Source organism: Brachyistius frenatus, unplaced genomic scaffold (genome assembly GCF_029030835.1).
Source record: "Brachyistius frenatus isolate BFR_SWC_R1_liver_20210118 unplaced genomic scaffold, ASM2903083v1 Contig_274, whole genome shotgun sequence".
Lineage (NCBI taxonomy): Eukaryota > Metazoa > Chordata > Actinopteri > Embiotocidae > Brachyistius > Brachyistius frenatus.
The window spans coordinates 1-25,880 of NW_027210873.1; the positions used below are offsets into that span (position 1 = coordinate 1).

The 25,880-nt window shown below is 37.4% G+C and overlaps 3 protein-coding genes across 9 annotated transcripts in view; 1 reads left to right on the forward strand and 2 right to left on the reverse strand.

Annotated features, from left to right (window-relative positions):
* Positions 1-9,212: 9,212 nt before the first annotated feature.
* On the reverse strand, positions 9,213-9,960 carry LOC138634744 (P-selectin-like). The gene is made up of 3 exons (XM_069721855.1): positions 9,921-9,960; positions 9,693-9,839; positions 9,213-9,373 (listed from the first exon to the last, which is right to left on the reverse strand). Exons 1-3 carry the CDS (start codon positions 9,958-9,960, stop codon positions 9,213-9,215), a joined length of 348 nt encoding a protein of 115 aa, XP_069577956.1.
* A 2,896-nt stretch (positions 9,961-12,856) lies between these two features.
* Positions 12,857-15,300, forward strand: LOC138634738 (secretory phospholipase A2 receptor-like). Its single transcript, XM_069721849.1, has 5 exons — positions 12,857-12,932; positions 13,056-13,424; positions 13,517-13,870; positions 14,247-14,335; positions 14,524-15,300. Exons 1-5 carry the CDS (start codon positions 12,893-12,895, stop codon positions 14,653-14,655), a joined length of 984 nt encoding a protein of 327 aa, XP_069577950.1. The 5' UTR covers positions 12,857-12,892; the 3' UTR covers positions 14,656-15,300.
* A 121-nt stretch (positions 15,301-15,421) lies between these two features.
* The window catches only part of sorcs2 (sortilin-related VPS10 domain containing receptor 2), a 329,545-nt gene continuing 319,086 nt past the window's right edge, over positions 15,422-25,880 (reverse strand). The window contains exons 18-28 of one of the 7 annotated variants that reach the window (XM_069721841.1): positions 25,096-25,267; positions 24,825-25,011; positions 24,136-24,269; positions 23,552-23,675; positions 22,260-22,372; positions 20,899-21,021; positions 20,642-20,741; positions 20,488-20,535; positions 19,936-20,038; positions 18,886-19,046; positions 15,422-17,600 (exon numbers count right to left, since the gene is read on the reverse strand). In XM_069721841.1, coding sequence (XP_069577942.1) covers positions 17,536-17,600; positions 18,886-19,046; positions 19,936-20,038; positions 20,488-20,535; positions 20,642-20,741; positions 20,899-21,021; positions 22,260-22,372; positions 23,552-23,675; positions 24,136-24,269; positions 24,825-25,011; positions 25,096-25,267 — 1,330 coding nt within the window. In that variant the 3' untranslated portion in view covers positions 15,422-17,535. Of the gene's footprint in view, positions 17,601-18,793; positions 19,092-19,935; positions 20,039-20,487; positions 20,536-20,641; positions 20,742-20,898; positions 21,022-22,259; positions 22,373-23,551; positions 23,676-24,135; positions 24,270-24,824; positions 25,012-25,095; positions 25,268-25,880 lie in introns of all 7 variants that reach the window. The other 6 variants (XM_069721840.1, XM_069721838.1, XM_069721839.1 and 3 more) reach the window with 6 other exon arrangements.

Genomic DNA, 25,880 nt, shown 5'->3' on the forward strand with positions numbered 1-25,880 from the left:
TAGCATGTCGCCAAAAAAATGAAAAAAAGTCATACTATAGCATGTGCCCAAAATTAAGAAAAAGTCGGACTATAGCATGTCGCCTAAAATATGATAAAAACTAATTTTTTAAAGTTTTTTTCGCCCCCCAAAATGTTAAAAAAGTCATACTATGCGTCGCCCCAAAAAATGAAAAAAGTCAAATTTTAGCGCGTCGCCCCCAAAAAGCCAAAAAGTCAATTTTACCGCCCAAAAAATGAAAACAAAACCAACGCAGCCCAAAATATTAAAAAAGTCATACTATACCCTGTCGCCCCAAAAAATGAAAAAAATCTACTATAAACGTCCCCAAAAAATGACCAAAAAATACAAGGTGTCGCCCCAAAAAATGAAAAAAGTTACAAAAGCCGGGCCTCCCCCAAAAATATGAAAATCATACTATAATGTCGCCCAAAAAATGAAAAAAACAACTATACATGTCGCCTAAAAAAATTATTTAAAAGTCAACCACGTTGCAAAAGGCTATAGTATGACTTTTTCATCATATTTTGGACGACATGCTATAGTATGACTTTTTTATCATATTTTAGACGACATGCTATAGTATGACTTTTTGGTCATATTTTAGACGACATGCTATAGTATGACTTTTTTATCATATTTTAGACGACATGCTATAGTATGACTTTTTGGTCATATTTTAGACGACATGCTATAGTATGACTTTTTGGTCATATTTTAGACGACACGCTATAGTATGACTTTTTGGTCATATTTTAGACGACATGCTATAGTATGACTTTTGGTCATATTTTAGACGACATGCTATAGTATGACTTTTTGGTCATATTTTAGACGACATGCTATAGTATGACTTTTTGGTCATATTTTAGACGACATGCTATAGTATGACTTTTTTATCATATTTTAGACGACATGCTATAGTATGACTTTTTGGTCATATTTTAGACGACATGCTATAGTATGATTTTTTGGTCATATTTTAGACGACATGCTATAGTATGACTTTTTGGTCATATTTTAGACGACACGCTATAGTATGACTTTTTGGTCATATTTTAGACGACATGCTATAGTATGACTTTTTGGTCATATTTTAGACGACACGCTATAGTATGATTTTTTGGTCATATTTTAGACGACACGCTATAGTATGATTTTTTTGGTCATATTTTAGACGACACGCTATAGTATGATTTTTTGGTCATATTTTAGACGACATGCTATAGTATGACTTTTTGGTCATATTTTAGACGACATGCTATAGTATGACTTTTTGGTCATATTTTAGACGACATGCTATAGTATGACTTTTTGGTCATATTTTAGACGACATGCTATAGTATGACTTTTTGGTCATATTTTAGACGACATGCTATAGTATGACTTTTTGGTCATATTTTAGACGACATGCTATAGTATGACTTTTTGGTCATATTTTAGACGACATGCTATAGTATGACTTTTTTGGTCATATTTTAGACGACATGCTATAGTATGACTTTTTGGTCATATTTTAGACGACATGCTATAGTATGACTTTTTTGTCATATTTTAGACGACATGCTATAGTATGACTTTTTTATCATATTTTAGACGACATGCTATAGTATGACTTTTTGGTCATATTTTAGACGACATGCTATAGTATGACTTTTTGGTCATATTTTGGACGACATGCTATAGTATGACTTTTTGGTCATATTTTAGACGACATGCTATAGTATGACTTTTTTGGTCATATTTTAGACGACATGCTATAGTATGACTTTTTGGTCATATTTTAGACGACATGCTATAGTATGACTTTTTGGTCATATTTTAGACGACATGCTATAGTATGACTTTTTGGTCATATTTTAGACGACATGCTATAGTATGACTTTTTGGTCATATTTTAGACGACATGCTATAGTATGACTTTTTGGTCATATTTTAGACGACATGCTATAGTATGACTTTTTGGTCATATTTTAGACGACATGCTATAGTATGACTTTTTGGTCATATTTTAGACGACATGCTATAGTATGACTTTTTGGTCATATTTTAGACGACATGCTATAGTATGACTTTTTGGTCATATTTTAGACGACATGCTATAGTATGACTTTTTGGTCATATTTTAGACGACATGCTATAGTATGACTTTTTTGTCATATTTTAGACGACATGCTATAGTATGACTTTTTTATCATATTTTAGACGACATGCTATAGTATGACTTTTTGGTCATATTTTAGACGACATGCTATAGTATGACTTTTTGGTCATATTTTAGACGACATGCTATAGTATGACTTTTTTGTCATATTTTAGACGACATGCTATAGTATGACTTTTTTGGTCATATTTTAGACGACATGCTATAGTATGACTTTTTTATCATATTTTAGACGACATGCTATAGTATGACTTTTTGGTCATATTTTAGACGACATGCTATAGTATGACTTTTTGGTCATATTTTAGACGACATGCTATAGTATGACTTTTTTATCATATTTTAGACGACATGCTATAGTATGACTTTTTGATCATATTTTAGACGACATGCTATAGTATGACTTTTTGGTCATATTTTAGACGACATGCTATAGTATGACTTTTTGGTCATATTTTAGACGACATGCTATAGTATGACTTTTTGGTCATATTTTAGACGACATGCTATAGTATGACTTTTTTATCATATTTTAGACGACATGCTATAGTATGACTTTTTGGTCATATTTTAGACGACATGCTATAGTATGACTTTTTGGTCATATTTTAGACGACATGCTATAGTATGACTTTTTGGTCATATTTTAGACGACATGCTATAGTATGACTTTTTGGTCATATTTTAGACGACATGCTATAGTATGACTTTTTGGTCATATTTTAGACGACATGCTATAGTATGACTTTTTGGTCATATTTTAGACGACATGCTATAGTATGACTTTTTGGTCATATTTTAGACGACATGCTATAGTATGACTTTTTGGTCATATTTTAGACGACATGCTATAGTATGACTTTTTTATCATATTTTAGACGACATGCTATAGTATGACTTTTTGGTCATATTTTAGACGACATGCTATAGTATGACTTTTTGGTCATATTTTAGACGACATGCTATAGTATGACTTTTTGGTCATATTTTAGACGACATGCTATAGTATGACTTTTTGGTCATATTTTAGACGACATGCTATAGTATGACTTTTTGGTCATATTTTAGACGACATGCTATAGTATGACTTTTTGGTCATATTTTAGACGACATGCTATAGTATGACTTTTTTGTCATATTTTAGACGACATGCTATAGTATGACTTTTTGGTCATATTTTAGACGACATGCTATAGTATGACTTTTTGGTCATATTTTAGACGACATGCTATAGTATGACTTTTTGGTCATATTTTAGACGACATGCTATAGTATGACTTTTTTGGTCATATTTTAGACGACATGCTATAGTATGACTTTTTGGTCATATTTTAGACGACATGCTATAGTATGACTTTTTGGTCATATTTTAGACGACATGCTATAGTATGACTTTTTGGTCATATTTTAGACGACATGCTATAGTATGACTTTTTGGTCATATTTTAGACGACATGCTATAGTATGACTTTTTGGTCATATTTTAGACGACATGCTATAGTATGACTTTTTGGTCATATTTTAGACGACATGCTATAGTATGACTTTTTGGTCATATTTTAGACGACATGCTATAGTATGACTTTTTGGTCATATTTTAGACGACATGCTATAGTATGACTTTTTGGTCATATTTTAGACGACATGCTATAGTATGACTTTTTGGTCATATTTTAGACGACATGCTATAGTATGACTTTTTGGTCATATTTTAGACGACATGCTATAGTATGACTTTTTTATCATATTTTAGACGACATGCTATAGTATGACTTTTTGGTCATATTTTAGACGACATGCTATAGTATGACTTTTTGGTCATATTTTAGACGACATGCTATAGTATGACTTTTTGGTCATATTTTAGACGACATGCTATAGTATGACTTTTTTGGTCATATTTTAGACGACATGCTATAGTATGACTTTTTTGTCATATTTTAGACGACATGCTATAGTATGACTTTTTGGTCATATTTTAGACGACATGCTATAGTATGACTTTTTGGTCATATTTTAGACGACATGCTATAGTATGACTTTTTGGTCATATTTTAGACGACATGCTATAGTATGACTTTTTTGTCATATTTTAGACGACATGCTATAGTATGACTTTTTGGTCATATTTTAGACGACATGCTATAGTATGACTTTTTGGTCATATTTTAGACGACATGCTATAGTATGACTTTTTGGTCATATTTTAGACGACATGCTATAGTATGACTTTTTTGTCATATTTTAGACGACATGCTATAGTATGACTTTTTTGTCATATTTTAGACGACATGCTATAGTATGACTTTTTTGTCATATTTTAGACGACATGCTATAGTATGACTTTTTTGTCATATTTTAGACGACATGCTATAGTATGACTTTTTGTCATATTTTAGACGACATGCTATAGTATGACTTTTTGGTCATATTTTAGACGACATGCTATAGTATGACTTTTTTATCATATTTTAGACGACATGCTATAGTATGACTTTTTGGTCATATTTTAGACGACATGCTATAGTATGACTTTTTGGTCATATTTTAGACGACATGCTATAGTATGACTTTTTTGTCATATTTTAGACGACATGCTATAGTATGACTTTTTGGTCATATTTTAGACGACATGCTATAGTATGACTTTTTTGTCATATTTTAGACGACATGCTATAGTATGACTTTTTGGTCATATTTTAGACGACATGCTATAGTATGACTTTTTGGTCATATTTTAGACGACATGCTATAGTATGACTTTTTTGTCATATTTTAGACGACATGCTATAGTATGACTTTTTTATCATATTTTAGACGACATGCTATAGTATGACTTTTTGGTCATATTTTAGACGACATGCTATAGTATGACTTTTTGGTCATATTTTAGACGACATGCTATAGTATGACTTTTTTGGTCATATTTTAGACGACATGCTATAGTATGACTTTTTGGTCATATTTTAGACGACATGCTATAGTATGACTTTTTTGTCATATTTTAGACGACATGCTATAGTATGACTTTTTGGTCATATTTTAGACGACATGCTATAGTATGACTTTTTGGTCATATTTTGGACGACATGCTATAGTATGACTTTTTTGTCATATTTTAGACGACATGCTATAGTATGACTTTTTGGTCATATTTTAGACGACATGCTATAGTATGACTTTTTTGGTCATATTTTGGACGACATGCTATAGTATGACTTTTTTATCATATTTTGGACGACATGCTATAGTATGACTTTTTTGGTCATATTTTAGACGACATGCTATAGTATGACTTTTTTATCATATTTTAGACGACATGCTATAGTATGACTTTTTGGTCATATTTTGGACGACATGCTATAGTATGACTTTTTGGTCATATTTTAGACGACATGCTATAGTATGACTTTTTGGTCATATTTTAGACGACATGCTATAGTATGACTTTTTGGTCATATTTTAGACGACATGCTATAGTATGACTTTTTGGTCATATTTTGGACGACATGCTATAGTATGACTTTTTGGTCATATTTTGGACGACATGCTATAGTATGATTTTTTTGGTCATATTTTAGATGACATGCTATAGTATGATTTTTTTTTATCATATTTTAGACAACATGCTATAGTATGACTTTATCATATTTTGGAATGCAGATTATCTGGTCCACAATGTTTTCTGTCTCTATGGTATTCCTTCTGACATGTTTTCTGACCATAATCCTCAATTGATCTCCCAAGTATGGAAGGCTGTTCTGTTAAACGGTCAGCCTCTCATCTGGCTTTCATCCACAAACCAACAGTCAAACTGAAAGACTCAATCAGGAACTGGAATCTGCCCTTTGCTGTGTCACGTCTTCAAACCCTGGCTGTTGGAGTATTCCCTCGGTCCAGCACCACCTTCGCCATTGTAGGAAGCTTACAAGGGACATACGGGTAGCAGTGCACCACTCATCCCTGCAAAACAAACGCCTGGCAGTCCACCAACGTACCCTGGCTCCCAACTATCAGCCGGGACAAAAGGTCTGGTTGTCAGTCAAGGACATTCTGCTTAGGACAGAGTCTGGAAAACTCTCCCGTTGCTTCATTGGACCCTTTGAAATTGAGAAAATAATCAACACCTCAACTGTCAGGCTCGAGCTCCCTGCTTCCATGCAGATTCATCCATCCTTTCAAGTATTCCAGATCAAGCCTGTCTCACACAGTCGTCTGCATTGAACAATAAACACACACACACACTGACACTCACCTCCATTCGTAACCTACACCGCCCCATACTCACCAAAGGGAATCTAGCCTGCCTGTCCACTTTTCGACCCACCTGTATTCTGCATCACTCCTGGACTCAAATCATTGTGCATCCACTGTAGTACAATTCATTAAACTGTGAAATAAATATTTTTCACTCAAAAGCTCGGTTTCTGTTTTTTTGGGTTCATTCCTCAAACTACGTCCCACATAACAAACGTATTTTTAAAACACTGCCTAAAACTGCACACAGCACTGTAAAAGCAAATTAAGACTACATCTACAATATGCCATAATTCTCCTGAAAATACATCCACATCCACAGCAGGTGTGTTTCCAAACATGTATTTTTCATAAAGACGTGACAAAATCACACACAGAAAACCAGTGAAAAAGAAATATTATATACTAAATACGATAATAGCAATGATTATTATTCTGTCCTCAGAGTAGGTGTCTGACCACACTTCGACAGATAGCGAACATACTGTTGTATAGAGAGTCAGACGAAGAAGTAAAGTTGAATGAACGTTTACTGTTTGTTTTCCTCTTCTCGTGTACAACAATCTTTTTTTGTAAAACTGAAATAAGGACAAAATAAATCACTCAATCAGTATGTATGTCAAAATAAAATTACATGTCTTTTCTGATGTACCACACAGAATAAAACACTGTGCTAAATTACCTTCCTTTTCAACAAACAAGGCATGGCTTGATAATTAACATTTTTGCTGAGTCATCACAATGCTTTCCCTTAATTTAGATGCTAAAAAATACTAGCTCCATAAAAACGTCCCTCTTTATGTTAAAGTTCTATGTAAACATTCAATAAGCAGTACAATTCAGCACACCTGATATTTTGGTACTCACAAGCTTTGTTTCTCAAGGCACTCAACGTAAGAAAGGCAGAGGATTAGCTGCCCCCATGTGATCCCTCACCTCTGCTACCAGCTGGGATCATTGCTCTGGCCACGTCATGTGACCCTATTGGCCAATGAATGAAGAGAAGACTTCTACTGCTAAAACTAACTGCAATAACACATGCAACCACCAGAGGGATAAATTAAAAAATAATCTAAACATCAACCCAATAGACAGAACAATTATAGCTTAACTTTACTCATGTACAGTATAGGCAAATCTATGAAACGTCAACACCAGCTCTTTCTCACTGTTACTTTCAAAGTTCAATGATCTGAACTCCTCATGCAAAAAAAGTCGTAAAAGGATGACTTTATTACAAGGTTTGGACAGTGACACACACACACATATATAAATATTTTTGTATGTAAATATATATATATATATAAATATTTTTGTATGTAAATATATATATTATTTTTATTTATTCATGTAAAAAACATAAATAATGTTCCTCTCCGCCGTTCAGCAGGTCTCTGAATCACATTGAAATAATTCACAAATATCTCGTGTCCAGTAAGAGTAAGAGTTTCATTTGGCAAACAACCAGACTAGACTTACATACAAGTTTCAGTTTCTTCTCTAAAGTACAGATATTGCAAATGTTCAAATGTTTTATCAAGTAAGCCGTGTAAACAATATTACATCACAGCCTAAACAGTCTTCTGGTTTCATCAGATGTCTTCATTTGAATTCAGTAGGCCAAAACAATTATGCACAGTTTTGCAAATGTTTTATCGTGGAAAATATTCACTTTCAGTAAAACGCCTCACAGCAATGAGGAACACTATTTTTGTATTAGAGTCTACAGCATGTGTTCAGGTTTTTTTTCTTCCAGTTGTCCAGACTTTTGGGGTCCTTGAGGTCTTGGGCCTTTGTGCAATTGTCTGCTTTGCTTGTGTGGTAAGATATATGATACTAGCTCTTTATCTGTTGTTGTTCCTGCTTCGCATTCTATTCTGTTTAGTCGTCTGTGGCTGCAGAAATTTGTTGTTGCACTCTTTCAAACCTAACACGTATTTTTAAGACGCTGTCAAACTCTCTAGCGGCAGAGTAAGAAGTGCATGCCGTCTGTCCTGTCTCTGTGACTTGTTTAAGTCTTGGGGTGGAGTTTGGAGGTTTTCAGGAGGAGTCCTCGCGTTTTATCCTCAGCTTCACTACCTGCCTCTTTACTGGTGCTGTTTCTGCTCAGTCAAAGACCAAGGAGAGGGATGAAACAGGACTTTGCTGTGGGATACCAGCAGTGAAGACAGACAACACCACAGTGTACAAATACTCAGACAGAAGTAAAAGTACTACAACATTTTACTTTTAGATCACAATTGTTGACACATTAATGTGTATAGCACGTAAATGTTAGCTGATTTCAGTAACCTACAGCTGTTGATTTTCCCTCTGCGATCCATAAAGTCTTATCAGGTATATATCTTAACCTATAATAACACATCTTCAACTTTCATATGAATAATGTTATCTATATATTATATCAATATAATGTCATATTATTGCCTCTGAAATGTGGCAAAATAGAAGTGAAAATAGAATGGAAATATTCATCAGAACTGGGCCAAGGTCAGCTGACTGTGTTATATCCTATAACTGACTGTAACTGCTCGAGTTATGTACTAACATAAGAGAGTATTCCTTCTTTTTTACAGTAGGTCAGTAACTCACTAGGTTGAAGGGTGTTGTCGCAGACAAATGGAAAGTTTGTACTACAGGGAAATACGTTCCATTTTCCTAAATTCTGCAACGCTGCAACACCACATAGGACTGATGTGGACGCGACCCTTTTTGAAATAAAGCCCCAGGTGGTATACGAGAGGCCACTTTTATCAGACCAGTTATCACGAAAGTGTTTGGACAAGCCAGTTCATGCCCGTTTTAAATTTGGCACCAGTTTCTGGACCTCTCGGTTCTCGGTGTCGTTCCTCACAGTGGCCATGTCTGTGAAGTTCTCCCTGCAGTACCTCCGAGCATCCAACCGAGTCATTGTTTGATACACAAGAACAAATTCAGGATTCAACTGTATTCCTGTAATACGAGTACAAATGAGAAGTCTTGGATTCACACAGTGAATTTCTAAATAATGAATTTGAATGGTGGAAACAATCCTCGCTGTATTCATACCTCTCTAGCAAATAAAGAGAAATTTGTTTTGGCAGTTATCATCCGACCATCCTCCATCGTTTCCCATGTTGGTACAGTACAAGTTACCTGAGTAAATTTCCATTTCTGTGGATGACCAGTTCCTGTATTCAGCCCCACTTCATTCGAACCCGTCTGACCAAATCCGTTTCATAGTAGTGTACATACCGATCCAGACCTCAGAGTTCAGACCAAAGGATGAAACCGTAAATAAGTTGGTTAATTTCTTCAGTATTTTCAATGGTGGCCAGGTCTGTGTATTTCTGTCTGCAGTAGGTCTGAGCTTCAGTCCAGGTCATCGGTTTGTTAACTAAGTGGTACTGACGGAGAAGGCAGAATAATTGTTTCAATGCTTTTTAACATATAGAATAATTTTTTCCACCGTGTTTCACATTAATAAGCGGCGTTAAACTTGATCAAAGAATTCACTGACCAGAGAAACACAAAACACCCAGCAAGATCCTCTCCATCATGTTGCTGCTCTGTGGACTCACTGTCAATGTGCACATACTGCGGAAGGAACTCTCTGCTTATCGTGTCAGGTTTAATGCAAATCTAGGGAAATCCAACTCTATTGCCTCCCCAGTGAATGAGAGTCATAGTCCTGTTGCACATCATCTCCATATTATCATGAACAACATCTCATGTATCGCAGCTGATATTTTCCCATGCATTTGGTTTGACTTAATCAGAGAGAGGGTACTTCCTGCAGCTCAACACAGTGCAGCAGAAGTGAATGGACTTTCTGTTTTCTGGTGTCAAACAGAACTTTCAACAGCTTCCGGAGAGAGATCCATTCATTGTGACTGTTACTGTAGCAAGGAGTTCCATTAAAGCTATACGATGTTTGAAATATTGAATAATTAATGTTAGGACTATAGTAATGAGATTTTCCCCTATTTAAATACAGTATATTGATCCATTAGATACAAGTTCAAAGTTCAAAAGAAAGGAGAAGAAAATGTGGGAAACAAAACAAAGAAGATAACTGATATACAGTCATTCATTATTCTGGGTTGAATTCACTAGTTCAACCATTTCACTTTAGGAATCTTTAGGAATTGTGATGTGACCTCCATTGGCCTCCACACAATTTGATTGATTCATGCTTTTACTCATGGTGCAAAATCTCCAAAAACTGAACCCATCTGAAAAAAGATGTTGCCTTACTTGCCGCACGTTATTTGTGTTATGTGTCAAATTATCCATCACAAAAACAGTCATGGCTTCCTCTTCCTCACTGTAGGAGCTCTTGATCGTCTTCCAATCAATAACCCATTAAGTGTTTTTGTTCTAATGGTACCCAAACTTCTTGAGGCCCGAAGTCTTTCAGATTATTTATCAAACCCGACAATGTAAAAATGGGGTTTTTCGGTGGGTCTGAAACGCTGCTGAACAATATTTGCACCTAGCCCTTTGACTGGAGTCTAAGTTGCACCATCAACTGTAGACTTCCCTGTCACGAGGTCATACACAAAGCCAGAAACACCAGTTACACAAAGAGCTTAAACTCCCATTTCCTAGGTAGATGCTGCTGCAGACATTTAGCTGTTTTGCCATTTTAATGAACAATGGGCCTCATTTACCAACCGTTCTTAAAAATAAATTTCTTCTTAAACCCCACTTATGCAGTTTTTCACGAAGATCCTGGCATTCACCAATGTTTTCTTATTTGAGACATTTTCTTAGGTAAGAACTAACCCTCAAGAACAAATTTTCAGCAGGCGATCATCAACTCAGTCACCACTCATCTTGAGAGTAGAGCATCCTGGATTAATATTTGCACCTCTTGAGTGTTTTCCACCGCAGGTATTTTAATTATGCTCATGATCAGCATCATTTCAATGAATGACATGATTTCAGAGGCATTTGTTTTGATGCTCTGTCCAATGAACTCACAATGAGGACTTTCTGGTGGGCGATGACCTCAAAGATGTCCTTGTCAAAGAAAATATGGAGAAGTTGAATAGTGGAGTGGAGAGCTCTTCTGGTTCAATCAGCTTGGTGTTCATTACATTACTGCTCAGACCCTGTTTTTCTTTAACTATTGAAAAGGAAAAAAGTTAACACCACAATGCAACCCACACACACACACACACACACGCACGCACGCACGCACGCACACACTCACACAGAAGAAATTGTCATTTCTTCATTGGAAGCAAAGTTGTCATAAAGCCATAAATTCCACGGAAAGAGGAAGAAAAACAGTGTGGTTATTTCCCATGTATTACTGATGGTTGATTGTCACCAGGAGGCTGGATGAATTTGCCAAGATTTGCATGAAAACACCAATGAAATATGCATCCATTGAGTCCACAGAGCAGCATCATGATGCAGAGGATGTTGCTGGTGTTCTTGTATCTCAGGTCAGTGAATTATTTGATATTTGTGATGTTTAAGTCTTATTACGATAGAGCACTTTAACACAATGAGACACCATATCTTTTAAAAAGTTAAATGCATCAACTTTATTGTCTTTTTTTTTTTTCTTAATATTAGTTTTGAATTCTGACTTGTTTGTTGATTATGTAAACACTTGTTTGGAATCCTTCTTTTTCTGCACATTAAAGTACACATTTTCAAAGTAATTAAGAATTTAGTCTTTGTATATATGGATTGATTTAATTCTAACATATTTTTTGATTCATTTATTGTTTTTATTGTTTATTGCCTTTTTTCTTGTCCAAGTAGACACAAATTAATGAAATGCTTTCTAATTATTTGTCATAAATATACACTGTGACCAAACTAGGCACACTGCTCAACAAAATGTCAAATAATCCAACATCATTTCATCTCAACTGGAAATGAGTACGCATAGTGCTTCGTGGCAATGTGTTGTTTGTCTTACATGTAAAATGATGCTTCTTTTAGATTGACAAGTCTGAATCATTTAATATCTAGTACTTCAGCCAGGGATGTTGTGTTTTCAGTGTGGTTTGTTTATCTGTGTGTGTTTCTGTCAAGAGGATAACAGGAAAACTACCCGTCTATTTATGAAACTTGGTGGAAGGATGTAGCACGGGTCAAGGAAGAATCCCTTACGTTTTATTTTAGTAAAAATGTTACCTTTCAGTAACAGTGAGAGATGGCTTTCTAGACCAAAGTAATACATTTTAAAACCCAGTAGTTGGTAGTGAAGTTCAACTGTATAAAAACAGAAATATGATCACTCCTTATTATAATTCCTGGACACCAGTAATCCTCAGGGATACACAAGCAGTCATTAACGAGCACTCAGGACATTCAGAGACACAGGGATGCTGGGTCTTAAGATTCATATGAAGTCAGTTCTTGCAACATTTTTGCATGAAGTGAACAAAAGACCAATGGATTTGCACATTTTTTTTGTATTCATATAATAAAGGCAGAACTTTCATTGACAGTCCAAAGAGCAGCAGCATGATGGAGAGGTCCTTGCTGGGTGTGTTGTATTTCTCAGGTCAGTGAATTCTTTGTTCATCTTTTGCAGTGCTTATTATCGTGTCATATTTGAGTACTGGAGGCAAAATGACCTGTTCGTTTCTAGAGCCACAAATATGTTCATTTATAATTTTGGTCACAGGGTGGCTCCAGCTCTCCACCTGCCTTCTACGTCAGTACCACTTTGTTGCTGATGAAATGACCTGGACTGAAGCTCAGACCTACTGCAGACAGAAACACACAGACCTGGCCACCATTGAAAACAATGACGAAATGAACCAACTTATCAACACAGTTTCATCTGCTGGTCACAACTCTGAGGTCTGGATCGGTCTGTACAGTGAGATTGACTGGAAGTGGTCAGATGGGTTCAACGGGACCGGGGCTCAATACAGGAACTGGCAACCCACTATTTCACATCTGAATTTCAACGAGTATGGCTCTGTGATATATCATCAAACATGGCAGTCTCATGACTGCTCACATACTCATCAATTCATCTGTTATAAAGGTAAGTTCTCAGCAAAGCAATATTCTTCTCTATTAAGGATTGTTTAAAAATGAGCTAGGTCAACATTGAAATAATTTTTGCCAAAACTGCAGGAAAACAGCTGGATCCTGAATTTGTTTATGTGGAAACAAGCATGACCTGGTCCAATGCTCAGAGGTACTGCAGGGAGAACTTCATAGACCTGGCCAATGTGAGGAACGATGCAGAGAACCAAAAAGTTCAAACACTCAGTGGTACGTCTTGGACATGGATTGGTTTATTCAGCAGTTCCTCTCTTCACTGGTCTGATGGGAGTGGCTACGATTTTACTAACTGGCGCTCGGCTACAAGACCATTTCCCTCAACTGTCACATGTGGAGTTGCAGTTTTGCGGGATTTTGGACGGTGGCTCTTAACGTTTTGTGAAACTAGACTACCATTTGTCTGCTACAGCGATCCTTCTCGTGGTGAGTGCTTTACTGTCCATCAGTGGAAGAAAATAATTACTACAAACTTTTGAATAACTGGGGTCAGACTGTATGGAGCTGAGGCTTCAAAAGGACAATATTTATTGAAGTTTTAGTGATAAAACTTTGTCGATTAGACTCAGATGTTTGTCTGACAGAATTACATATATGATGTTTGAACTACAGTGATGATGAAACTGTGAATGAATTGATTTTGATGGTGTCAGAGACAAAGAAAATAGAGCAACAGGAATAACACATATTCACCCATAGAAGAACATATACAGAATGTGGGGGAACAGATATTCTATCCAAATCTCAAAGCTTTATTTAAAACAAAATCACCAACAAGCTGTCATTCTTTGTCTGTCAATAGTGGAGAGAAAGGTAGTGAAGCTGATGCTGAAGCCCGAGGACTCTGTGGATCTGAATGACCCTGCTGTGAAAGCAGACCTCCTGAAAAAGGCATGTCTTCTAAATCCATCCTTAGACACTGTTTCAATGTTTTAATTGTGCACTTTGTCAAGTTTTAGCAAAAAAATAAATAAATCTGGATATATATATATATATATATATAAGACATGTCCTCTGGGTTTTTAAAATAAATACATTTAAAAAGGGATGCTTCCCAGTAGTTACCATTTATGTCTCAGCTCCAGGTCAAACTGGAGGAGAACGGAGTGATTGGAGTCACCCTGAAGTGGAGAGAACAGCCTGATGGAGAAGTCTTCCGCAAGGAGAGAACACGTTCGCAGAAGAATAGAAGACAGACGACTGAGCTCTGAAATTTCCACCTAAATTTACTGACTTATCTGACAGCCAAATATTGATTTTGTACCTTTACAGAGTGGTTGAAACAAAACAACACTAATCTCTGAAATTTGATGAATGATCATGATGAATGTGGATTCTGTGTGATTATGTATCCTATCAGACCATAACATGGTAATAATAATAATAATTATAAAATAATAATACAGAGGTTGGGATTGCACATTTGCATATAACAGAAACGTGGCTTGGCAGAGGTCTTTTTTAGTTAACCTTTGTTTGTTTTATTGATTATTTAGGTAAAATATGCAGAATATGACTTCATGGAGCGGCTTGTAATGGAGTAGACCGAAGTCTCACAGCTTCCAAATATCTGACTTCAATGTCAAAACATAAATACCCCCTCTCCCTTGGATGGACTTTAAAATATTAGCTAAAACACTGGCAACACGTCTACAAAAAGTTCTTCATGAGATCAAACTGCATTAAGAATCAACTTTAAACATGTCTGTTTGACGAAGCTTAAATGTATGCAAAGGCTTTTTTTTATATTGATATTTCAATTCGGTTGATTTTTTTCTTGTTTGTGCTTGTAAATTGTATAGGGACCAATCTATATGGCAAATCAAATGTATTAATATAATTGAATTGAATTTGGGAGTGTTTAATAAACAGATGTAAAAAAAAAAAAAACACGACGCTCAGATTGTAACCTTTCTACTGTAGGTCGTACCAGTTGAGACTTTTGATTGAGTTGAAAATATGTAAAACAAACAGACATACAAATTATGGGAGTGATTTATTCCAGGATGCAGGTTGAGTGGTGTACGCTTCCTGAAGAGGACACACAATTGTTTTTAACAGCAAAATCAAGAGATCAAACAAACCAGCAGAGAGAAGAAAAGAATCGAAGAAAAACAGTGTGGTCAAAGTTACACCGTCAGTGCCATCATCCGTGAAACTCCGTGACTATTACATTGGAATATCATTATCCCCACTTCCCCCTCTGTTAAAGGGGGCACTGATACAATGACGACACATCACTAGAAAACTAAGAACAAGCTGAACATGAGCAGAATATGTACAAAAGATGAATTAAGGGGGAAACCAGAATGAGTGAATACAATCTGATGTATTAAATACATGATGAACCGAAGGGTGATGTTGGCGGCGATGGTAGCATTGGTAGTCTGTGAAGGCCTTTCACCCAAAGACCTTCTGATTCAGAGTCTGTAGACTTGTTCAGTTGCCACGCAGCGCATGGCGACAGCAACTGCTTACATCATTAGTGCAATCAAACGAACAAAAAGACTTCAGCAAAAAGGCAACAGAAACACTAACCAGTGTTTACACATACTGGGAAAAAACTGACAGGTGTATCAAAAATATCCATATACATAGTCGTCACTGTGAGTTCTTTATAAGACAATGAAATATTTTCCAGTTAACAATGAGGTTCGTGAAAAATTCCTATCAGTGAGATTACACTGAAAATATCGAAAATGGATATTTGTGAAGCAGGCAATGAAGCTGTGGAAACTGGAAACTGTGAAACTTTTTTTCAAATAAAAAAGAAATTCAGTGATGGGTCACTCCAGAAAAAAGAGAGAGAGAAAAAAAAGGCATGTATTTTGGTAGTAGTGTAAAACAGTCACACACATGTCAAAGGGAATATTTACAAAGTGGAGATCACTGTTCATATTTACACATTTACATACAACAAACCAAACCTTAAAGGAGACATGATTCCACCGGGGGCTACGCCTAATATAGGCTGATACAGTAAAATATATCAACTACACCTTCCCTCCATGACGGCAACCTTTGTCTCCAGGGGAATGGACCTGGAAAGTGTGAGGAGAAGGAGGAGGAGAAAGGGCCGTACTGATTCTAGAAATAATGAGACTCGACAACAGGTAATGTCACTGAGCAGATCTACATCTGCTGTTTTAGGCACCATGGGACAGACAGAGGTGGAACTGATTTGAACACCTCACACCAAACTTCTGTAGATGTGTGATCTTTAAACAGGAATACAGGGAAATCATGAACGAAGCTGTGTATACAGAAACTGAGTTCTCCAAGAACCCGTGAGTGGAATTGAAGAAAGTGCAACACTGCCCTCTTGTGTTTACATGTGTACACACTCATCATATGCAAATTCACAAGGGTTTACCATATCCAACATTCTATTGAGAGTATTATTGCCTTTGAAGAGAGAGTAGTAGAGTGGTCACTGTGGGGAAAAAACAAAGCAAACAACATGGGGGGGAGAATAAAAATATATTGTTCTTTAATTTGACTTCACTACCTTAGTGCACCATACCTTTTGTGCTCAGAAATCATCTTAGCACAGCAGTCTTTGGCTGCAGCTACCTTTCAATCGCTACAGGCTTACATGGATCAACTCTGTCTGACTGTGAATGTCACTAGAAACCAGTGCAGTGAGTCATGTTTGCTGAGTTCAAGTGTGTTAAGTGACAGACAAGGTATCCACAATTTTTTTTTTTTTTTTTTTTTTAAACACAGATAAAACATAAAAGGCTTTGATCCTCGCTGGGTGTCCACAGCTGGTGTGAAGAGGGGAAAAGGGGCTTACAATGATGTAAAATACAACCATAGGTAAATCAAAGTGTCTCCCACCCCCAAGCAAGAAGAGTCTGAGTGGGGACTGAGTGTCAACTTCTGCCAAAAAAAGAAAAAAATGCTGAAGCAGAAGGGTTGAAGAGGCCATGGAGTGGAGGTGAAGTGTCCAAAGAGGAGGATGAGGAGAAGGAGGAGGAGGAGGAGGAGGAGGAAGAAAGAGGAGGAGGAGGAAGGCAGAGTGGAGTCCCTGTGCTCGTTAGCCGGCTCGCCTTGGCTGGGCTAGCTCATCAGTGCTGCCGTGGCAGCCATCAGCTGGTCAGGTAACTGTGTAGTTCTCTAGAGTTGATGCTCAGGACCACACCCGAGTGGTTGCCTTGCAATATAAGGGAAGAAAAAACAGGATAGAGAAAAGCAAATGAAGGATAAGAAGTCAAATCATGACAAGTTCATTGGTGTTCCAGGGTTCTCTGTGGAGTTTTCTCAACAAAATACGTGTATCTTTGTGGCCTAATAAATTAACCCTGAATGGATCCTCCTCGTTCAACATGACACCTTCATTATTTGGAGCCCCATTTATTTGTGTGAAAAACACTTGCGCTTTTGTATTTTTTATATCATTTTTGTATTAATAATTGACAAATTGAGTTCAAATCTGCTCATCTAAACATTGCTCCAAAGCACAACTTGTAATCAAAACCTCCACAGGGTACCTTGTTATCACTTAATATCCATGCAAAGTTGACAATAATTCTTATGAGGGGCAAACAGAAAGTTCACAGACTGCTCCTGTTGCACAAGAAGGGAGCGATTTCCCAAGTTTTTACTCAAAATTGTTGTCAAGTTTCAGGTCCGTTGTGAAATCACAAGGTTATAGCTACCCCATGCTCAGTACACAACACGGTGCTGCGCTCTGTTCATGCCCATGAGAGAAAGTCGAGAAGCCTTTTGATCGCCCCTCGTATGTTTAAAATGTTGGTCACGCTCAGCAATGTAGTGGTAGATGAACGAGTAACTCTGTTCTCGGCATAATGACACACAACCAGCCTGACTTTTGACTTCAAAGGGATTTTGTTTTCTCACAATGACATTACTTTAGCAATGTGTAGCTACATTAAGACAGTGTTCATTCATGGAATCATTATTCATGTCTTAATCTTCCACTACATTGCTGATCCCACAGCATTTCATCACCATCAATAAGCATAGCCATCGTATTATATCGTATGTTAAGCATTGCACCATAAACTCTGATACATTTCAGACACTCACGAGCTTCTTATGTATGATTTAAATTCTTTAACATGGAAGCTGGATCTACAAGTGCAAGCATAAGTCCCATAAGTCGACATGATGCTGCATTCCCTACCTTTCATTCAGCATTATGGCACATTAATGTAATGCCATACTGCAGTAAGGATATAATTAAATGTGCTTGTAAAGAGAGGTGATGGACTAGAAAATGCCTTGTGACCAATCTCAGAGGTAACATTAAAGATCTGAATATTCATTGCAAAGCTCAAAGATCTTTAGCAATGCCAGTAATAAGAATTAAAACTCCTCCAGTACCTTGGTGTGTGTGAGCTGCTGTTGTTAGTGGCCTGGGTTTTAGTAGCAGTGGTTAGTGGTAGTCCTTATAAGGGAACGGAAGGCGGGGCTACCTCCTGCGTTACCTAGAGTCTGCGAGTCCAGGTCGTCGTCGATGAACTCCTCGCCCTGAATGATGTGCTGGGTGTCCTCGCTGTGGTTGACCGGGCTGGTCATCTCCTGCTCCTTCTCGTTGTGCATCTGGGCGTAGACATTACGGCTGCCAGGAAGCTTCCTGAAAAACAGCGGGGGATAGGCATCCTCAGTCCTAAACCAAGGACTGTGGGATTTGTTGTTTTCGTAAGATGGGGCTGTAGTTCTGCACATGTTTTGAATTCAAGTGACTTTTCGGGGGATGCTTGTGTTCGGAATGCGAGGAGGGGCTGCTGGTGACTTATTGAGGTGAAAAGAAAGCATGCAGTTACACACGGTATCACACCAGAAATCAACTGTGGACATTCATGCAAACTAATAGGGTTTGTGAGTTATGATGCTGTACGCGGTAAAGAGATTTGTCAACCATGAAAACTTTTTATATAGCACTTATACATTTACTTTAAAGTTGGAATGAGAACTGGAAAGGTTCATGTTTGAATAAAAAAAAAAAAACAGATATGACTTGATAATTGCTGTGTTCCAAATGACATGATTAGTGCACTAATAAATAGTACTCTTACTTATGTAGTGCAGAAATTTTGATTTATTTGAATTATTTTATGGGTTTTTTTGTACCCGCTGTTACACACACACACACACACATTGATTCTTCTGTCCAGCAGGAGCAGCGAAAGAAAGGATCAGCTGCAGCTTCTGCAGACACTATTAGATATTTTTTTTCACTTAAAGCTAATGTATCTCCATATTCTTAAGAAAAGAAAAGAAAATAATAATTTGATCGGTCTAAAACACTGAGTCATAAAATTGGAAAAACATGGAGGACTAACTATCATGTAATAGATGGACACCAGTGATAGCCCAATATCTTTCAATAAAAATGATTCTAAGAAACTGAAGAATATGTTATGATTTTTAATGTTGACTCGACTAGATGTTTTCTGTCTGAGAATCAGTGGGTCATCTGGGCTGACCAACACATCATAGCTCTTTAACTTGACATAGCTCACCTTTTGAACTTGTAGAGGATGAAGGAGCCGGTGGCGATGATGCTGATTAGGAAAAGGACTGCTAAAGCCCAAACACCTGGACTTCCAGCTGCTCCATGGTAGCCTGGAGTGATTAGACACACACATGAACCAGTGAAGAATGCATCATGGTTGCACAATGAGGAATACAATTTGATAAAACAGCGCAGCTGTAGGCAAATCCAGTAAGTATACTGAAGACAAAGAAGATCTAGAGTCAAGAACAGCAGGAACAGAAAGGCAGCTGTGGCATTCACAGGAGATAAAGATGTTTAAAACGACTGAAACAAGGGTTTTTTTTCTGGAAGAAGCCACCCTCCACAGAAAGCACAGCTATTCTGAACACAGTGAAAGGTAGTGAGGTGAAAAGGCCCAGCATAGCACAACACAGAAAGGCTCAGACTGGAGAACAATTGTATTTGTTTTGTTGGGAAACCAGAGAAGAAAAAGGCACAGGGGTCAAAGTTGAAGCAAGAGTGTTGAGGCTAAATGCTTTCATACAGAAAGCTGCAGGTATATCGTTCATGAACGCACCATTATCAGTCGCCGTAGCTGTTGAGTCATTAGCAATTAGACCTAGTCCTTGGAAATAAACCAATAACATGCAATTATCATTTAAAAAAAATTATAATGGCACTTTTAAAAAGCAGACAATATTTTAAATAGTGCAATATTTTAAATAGAATACCTGCGTTTGGGTCAGCAAGCATCACCAGCACTTGTAGACCTCCTCGCACCACAAAGCTGACGTTGTTGTCATTGAAGGCCTGCATGATGGCAGGAATACGCTGAGGATAAAAAACAATATCAGCTGAATGCAAGATACTTTGTTTTCCAGGAAACGAGGGAGGTGGAATATAAACAAAATAAATTACAAAGTGCAAAATGTAATTCTGCCCCAATAAGTCTTAATGCTGTACAGGTTTATTATATGTGTGTGTATACCTTATCTATAAACATGCTCCTCTTGGCCGGTTTGCTGTCCAGTGGGAGGACGTACAGGTTAGCAGTAGTAGGGAGGCCAGGTTTCACCACCGTAACCAGGGACTCCTGAGGGACACCTGTGATCTGCGGTCAGATGGTCACAAGTCAGTCACATCTTTTACCGGCAATGTGGAACTTTGCCTCCCACTTCTGCCAGTGAGAGCAATTACATAAACCCTGTTGACATGTGCCACATATAAGCTCTGCCATAACCTACTCTGTTGCTACTGTTGCATCTGTAAAATGACAAATAATTTGTGGATAAATTAGATAAAAGGTGCCACAAGCCCTGTGCAGTGACTTGTTTCGCTGTTAGAATTTGGTGCATTTGGTCGAATGACATTTGGAAAGTATAGAAAAGCTGCTTATTTCATCCCAACTCAAGTTAGCGTAGACCTAAACGGAAAGTTAGCCAGTTCAGCCAGCCATTGAGTATGGCTTGTTTGCTTTAATTCTGAACACACAGGAACACATCACCAGACAACAGATGTAAAAAACTATGTTTACTGTAAAATAGAGATTTTTAAGGCATTGGTGGGTTTATTTAGCGTTGAGGGAACTCATTTGGGAAGGGCTTGACTGTAGCGGCTGTTCATTAAATTGTAAAAGTCCCGCACCATAAACTACTGCAGCTTAAAAACTGCACTAATGAATATTACAATATAATATACTGAAAAAAGAAGCTGCTAGTAACGACAAACCCAGAAGCCTCGTTGTTTTTGTTTTAGCTGCTCTGATTAACCTTTATTCCAACCACAACAGGCAGCGGCTGTTAAGAAAAATGTGAAGCTTGAATAAAGCCATCGTTTAATGCTACCTGCTTATTACTAATTATCAAAGACATTTAGCTGGTGAACATTTAGTCGCTAAAGCACTCAAGCTCCAAGGAGAGTGAATGCTGGCTTTGTTGTGTTTGTTAGGTGGACACAAAAACAAGTCAAATGAATGTCAATGTTGCTTGTAGTTAACTGCTTGCCAACACCTGCCATAACGGCATGAAGAGAAATACAACTTCATTTTTGATATTTAAATCACATTTTTTAAAGCTTTTTTTTTTAGTTATTGTTTGACCTATTTTTGTGTCATAGCTGTCGCGCATCTTTCAGTCTTTCAATGTTTCAGTCGGCCTGTTGACATTGTACATGTGAACCCGTACACCTCTCTAACACAGGTAACCAAAGTCTTTTTTTTTGTTTTTTTTTAATTTTTTACATTAGATTATGAACACCTATTTAAGCGAAGCAGGTGTAGCTTGTGCTGTTCTGAAATCTTAATCCATCTATTTACAGTGTGTTTGTGGTCCTTTCCCTTTAAAGGCCTACCTTAGCCAGCAGTTTGTTGACCACTTGGCCGATGTCATCTCTCCACTCTGGGATGTTTGGGTTGAAGCGGTCCAGGTTCCTGCTGAAGCTCAGAGGGATGACCTGGAAGTTATCTGGGGGAAAAGTCATCACAGTTATGATCCCAAACTCTAACTGAATCATTGCTGAAGTATACAGTGAAAAAGAAACCACAGTGATGCTTATTGAGTGCTGAAATTTGACCAGCAAATATAACAGTAACCGCAGATGTTGGAACACGATGCATATGCTGAATGAGCATTGCATTGCTGGCATTCACCTTAGAGGGAAGATGTGAGAAAAAAAAAAAAATCAGTCAGCTCAGGCAGATGTGCATTGTTAGCATAAGCACTGAAGTTGCTGGCTGACCCACAGCATACAAAAGATGTCCAGGAGTATATCCAAAAAACAGGAATATTTTGAGCAGAATTGTATGGACCATACAACTGTAATCAAAATAGCCTGAACTGGATCGCAGTTATAATTCATACATACAAATCAGCCTTAATGTTACATTACTGCAGAGCTTCAAACAGCAACTACACTCTAACTTTCTTAAGATACAAGAGCATGACGCTTATAAAAAAAAAAAAAAAAAGCATGTCTGCTTTAAGCAATCTGTCATAATTCATCCTCTGACACACTTACTAACAATAACGGTTGAGATCATAATATTTTAAAGCAACAGTGGAAAACTGTCAGGCAGCATTTGCCTCAGAATTCGAATGAGTCATAGACCAGGAATAAGTTTGACTTTTGTTCTGATTGAAGAATTTCAGAATGTTGACGACGCCGTCTACTGCAGACAACCTGAGATGCAGTTAAAAGCTTTGGAAAAAGCCACAGTAATATGAATACATGTTTTGTGTGTGTGTGTGTGTGTGTGTGTGTGTGTGTGTGTGTGTGTGTGTGTGTGTGTGTGTGTGTGTGTGTGCTTGTGTGTGTGTGTGTGTGTGTGTGTGTGTGTGTGCGTGTGTGTTTCTAAGGGAAAGAAAGAACTTCAGTGCTGAACAATTTAAGCTTTAAGCCAACTGTTATTTTTTTTAAGGTATTGCATTTTTTAGTGTGAATGGATCGATTAATTCTAGCTTTTGTCTCTTTGATCAGTTGGCAACTTAAACCTTCACAAAAACTACCTTTTTTTTTTTTACTTATTTACTAATGAGTGTAAAGTTTCAACTCTGGATTATTTACCATTTAATGACAAAATGGACAGAAATGGAGAAAAACACAAGTTATTGTGATGCTGCATCAATATGAAAACATTGCGTTACCATAGACTCGGACAGTCCTGGTGTCCTGCACCATGGATCGGCCATTGGATGCCTGGACTGTGACTGAAACGTCTCCTGTCTCTGGGAAACGAGTCAGAAGGCTGTTCTGCAGAGTCAGCGTGGGCTGCATGAAAAAAAGAAAATGACTCTTTAATGTGGAAAGTGCTGCTGGTACTTAGCATCACCTGAATTTCTAGTTTCTCTGAAATCTCCAAAACCTTTGAGCCTATTTGATCTTGTTGTTTTCGTTGATGAACTTTGCTATAATCAATTTCATTTTCATGTGCAGCAGACAGCTGTTTTCCACAACCCATTGGAATCTATTTGTAAGCAGTAAGCAGGGGATGTTAGCAACTAGTCAGTGAACTTTGTGGGACATTTAGCAGCAAAGTTTAGCAAATATTTTTCCAAGGGGTTGGTGGAGAGCAAAAAGAGAGCTAAATGGCCAATTCAAATGTACTTAAATCCATCAGGTGAATTCATACACGAATACATGATACTAACGTGAATGCTAATGTATCTCTTTGGATTTGTAGAGACAAATATATTTTAATTTGAGATGACATTTGTAGCGTGTCCTTTACCTGCAGGCTGTCTCCTATCCACCAGTAAAAGATAGTCAGGTTAGCTTCAGTGGGAAGAACTATGGCTGTCAGATTGACCTCATTGTTCCTCCCAGCGATGGGAACCACTTCCAGGTGTACTTCCTGTAGCGGGGCTGCAAAAGATGAAAAAAATAGTTTATTTGTTGAGAAAGCCAATACTTTCATTTAAACTCAATAACAATGCAAATAAGTGTTTTTTTTTTTTTTTTGAACACCCTATCAATAGAGAGAGTTCCATAAATGACACCATTTCTGTTTAGGAACACTGCTAGACTAGAGGTACAATATCTGGGGTCAAATCTAGTTCAATCTTAAAACAACAAGGGCAGACTGCTCAAAAGATTATTCATTATCAGTTTATTATCAAACACACAAAGAGGGCAGCACTTTGAGTTCTAACGCTGTACAAAGACACATCAAAATCAGAATCAGAATCTGGCAAAGCTAGACATATACAAGATAAATGAACCAACTGCAAAAGATCTTTGGTTAAGTTTTCCTCCATCAGGCATTAAAATAAATTGAGGTCAAAGAACTATGGAGGTTGCTGAGTGATTATCAGTGTTAAGGACTATGGAAAGCAAAACTTCACTACATCCCAGATTCATGAGGCTTTCTAATCAACAATACCCCAAATAAAACATAAGGCGCTTGACTGGGAGGCCGACCTGTGACTTGGATGTACATGGTGGCCTCGTCGTGGCCTGCCATGTTTTCAGCCTTCACAGTGACCTTGTAAACGCCTGGCTTTTCATAGCGGTGTTGGATAGGTTCATCTGTCACTGTCAGGTTCTGGTAAATGGCCCGAACCCCATCGCCCAGGTCCACCTGGTACTTGGTGCTGCTAGTTTCACCCTGTTAGGAAGAAACGAGGACTTTCAACTGATTCAAATCAAATAAAGAAGGAAGAACCCGACAAGAAAACAGCTTTTATCCTACCTGCTCCTGGTGGACAATGAATGTGATGTCATCACCAGGCGCCACGGCCAGCATCTGCCCTTTGATGCCAACCCGTAGTCCTTTAGGGGGCAACAGAGGGCAGCTGTGTTGTTTGGCATTCTGCTGCTTGTTTAGCCCTGCTTCACATGAGTTCAAAATGACCTTCCTGTAACTGAAACACAGCAGAGGACAGTGCAAGTCAGAACATGAAGTTGGATGAGTCTTTACAGAAAAACTTCAACAATTCGGGAACTAAACCGAGAGGGAGGTTAGAGTCGATATTAATCTCATATCTGCACCGAGGACATAGCTGGAATGAAGATTGGAAATGTGGGGAATTAACAAGCCTAACGATGTCAAAAGTACAAAAATACAATACAATTCTCAGGTTAACATGTTCTGTCTGCTTATTCTGAAATGTCATAAAGACAATTTAAGTAGCATTGTATTCTTGCATGAGCCATTTGTCATCCTGCTTCCAGTTTTTATGGTAAACTAATCTCACCAAAACCAGAGATTCATTTCAACCATTTAATCTCACTCGGGGGAAAAAGGCACATAAACTAATTTTCCAAAATGTTAAACTTCACCAACAATGGTCTTAGGTTTGTGTCTTACCTCCTTATATATTATGTGTGTATTGGTTATATATAGCACTAGAATACTGTGTTCTCCCCCACAGCATTTCATTGTTTTTGATATATAGTGAATATGACAAATACTCTTGAATGTATGTGTGAATGTACTCTTGAGTGTCCGTTTTTGTGTCTTAGTAGTCGGGGGAA

Coding starts and splice junctions, on each gene's coding strand:
- LOC138634744 (XM_069721855.1), bottom strand. CDS start 9,960: ATGATGGAGAGGATCTTGCTGGGTGTTTTGTGTTTCTCTG. Junction 9,840..9,920: donor GGGTGTTTTGTGTTTCTCTG/GTCAGTGAATTC, acceptor TATGTTAAAAAG/CATTGAAACAATTATTCTGC. Junction 9,374..9,692: donor AATTAACCAACTTATTTACG/GTTTCATCCTTT, acceptor CTCGTATTACAG/GAATACAGTTGAATCCTGAA.
- LOC138634738 (XM_069721849.1), top strand. CDS start 12,893: ATGATGGAGAGGTCCTTGCTGGGTGTGTTGTATTTCTCAG. Junction 13,871..14,246: donor CTACAGCGATCCTTCTCGTG/GTGAGTGCTTTA, acceptor GTCTGTCAATAG/TGGAGAGAAAGGTAGTGAAG. Junction 14,336..14,523: donor AAGCAGACCTCCTGAAAAAG/GCATGTCTTCTA, acceptor TTTATGTCTCAG/CTCCAGGTCAAACTGGAGGA.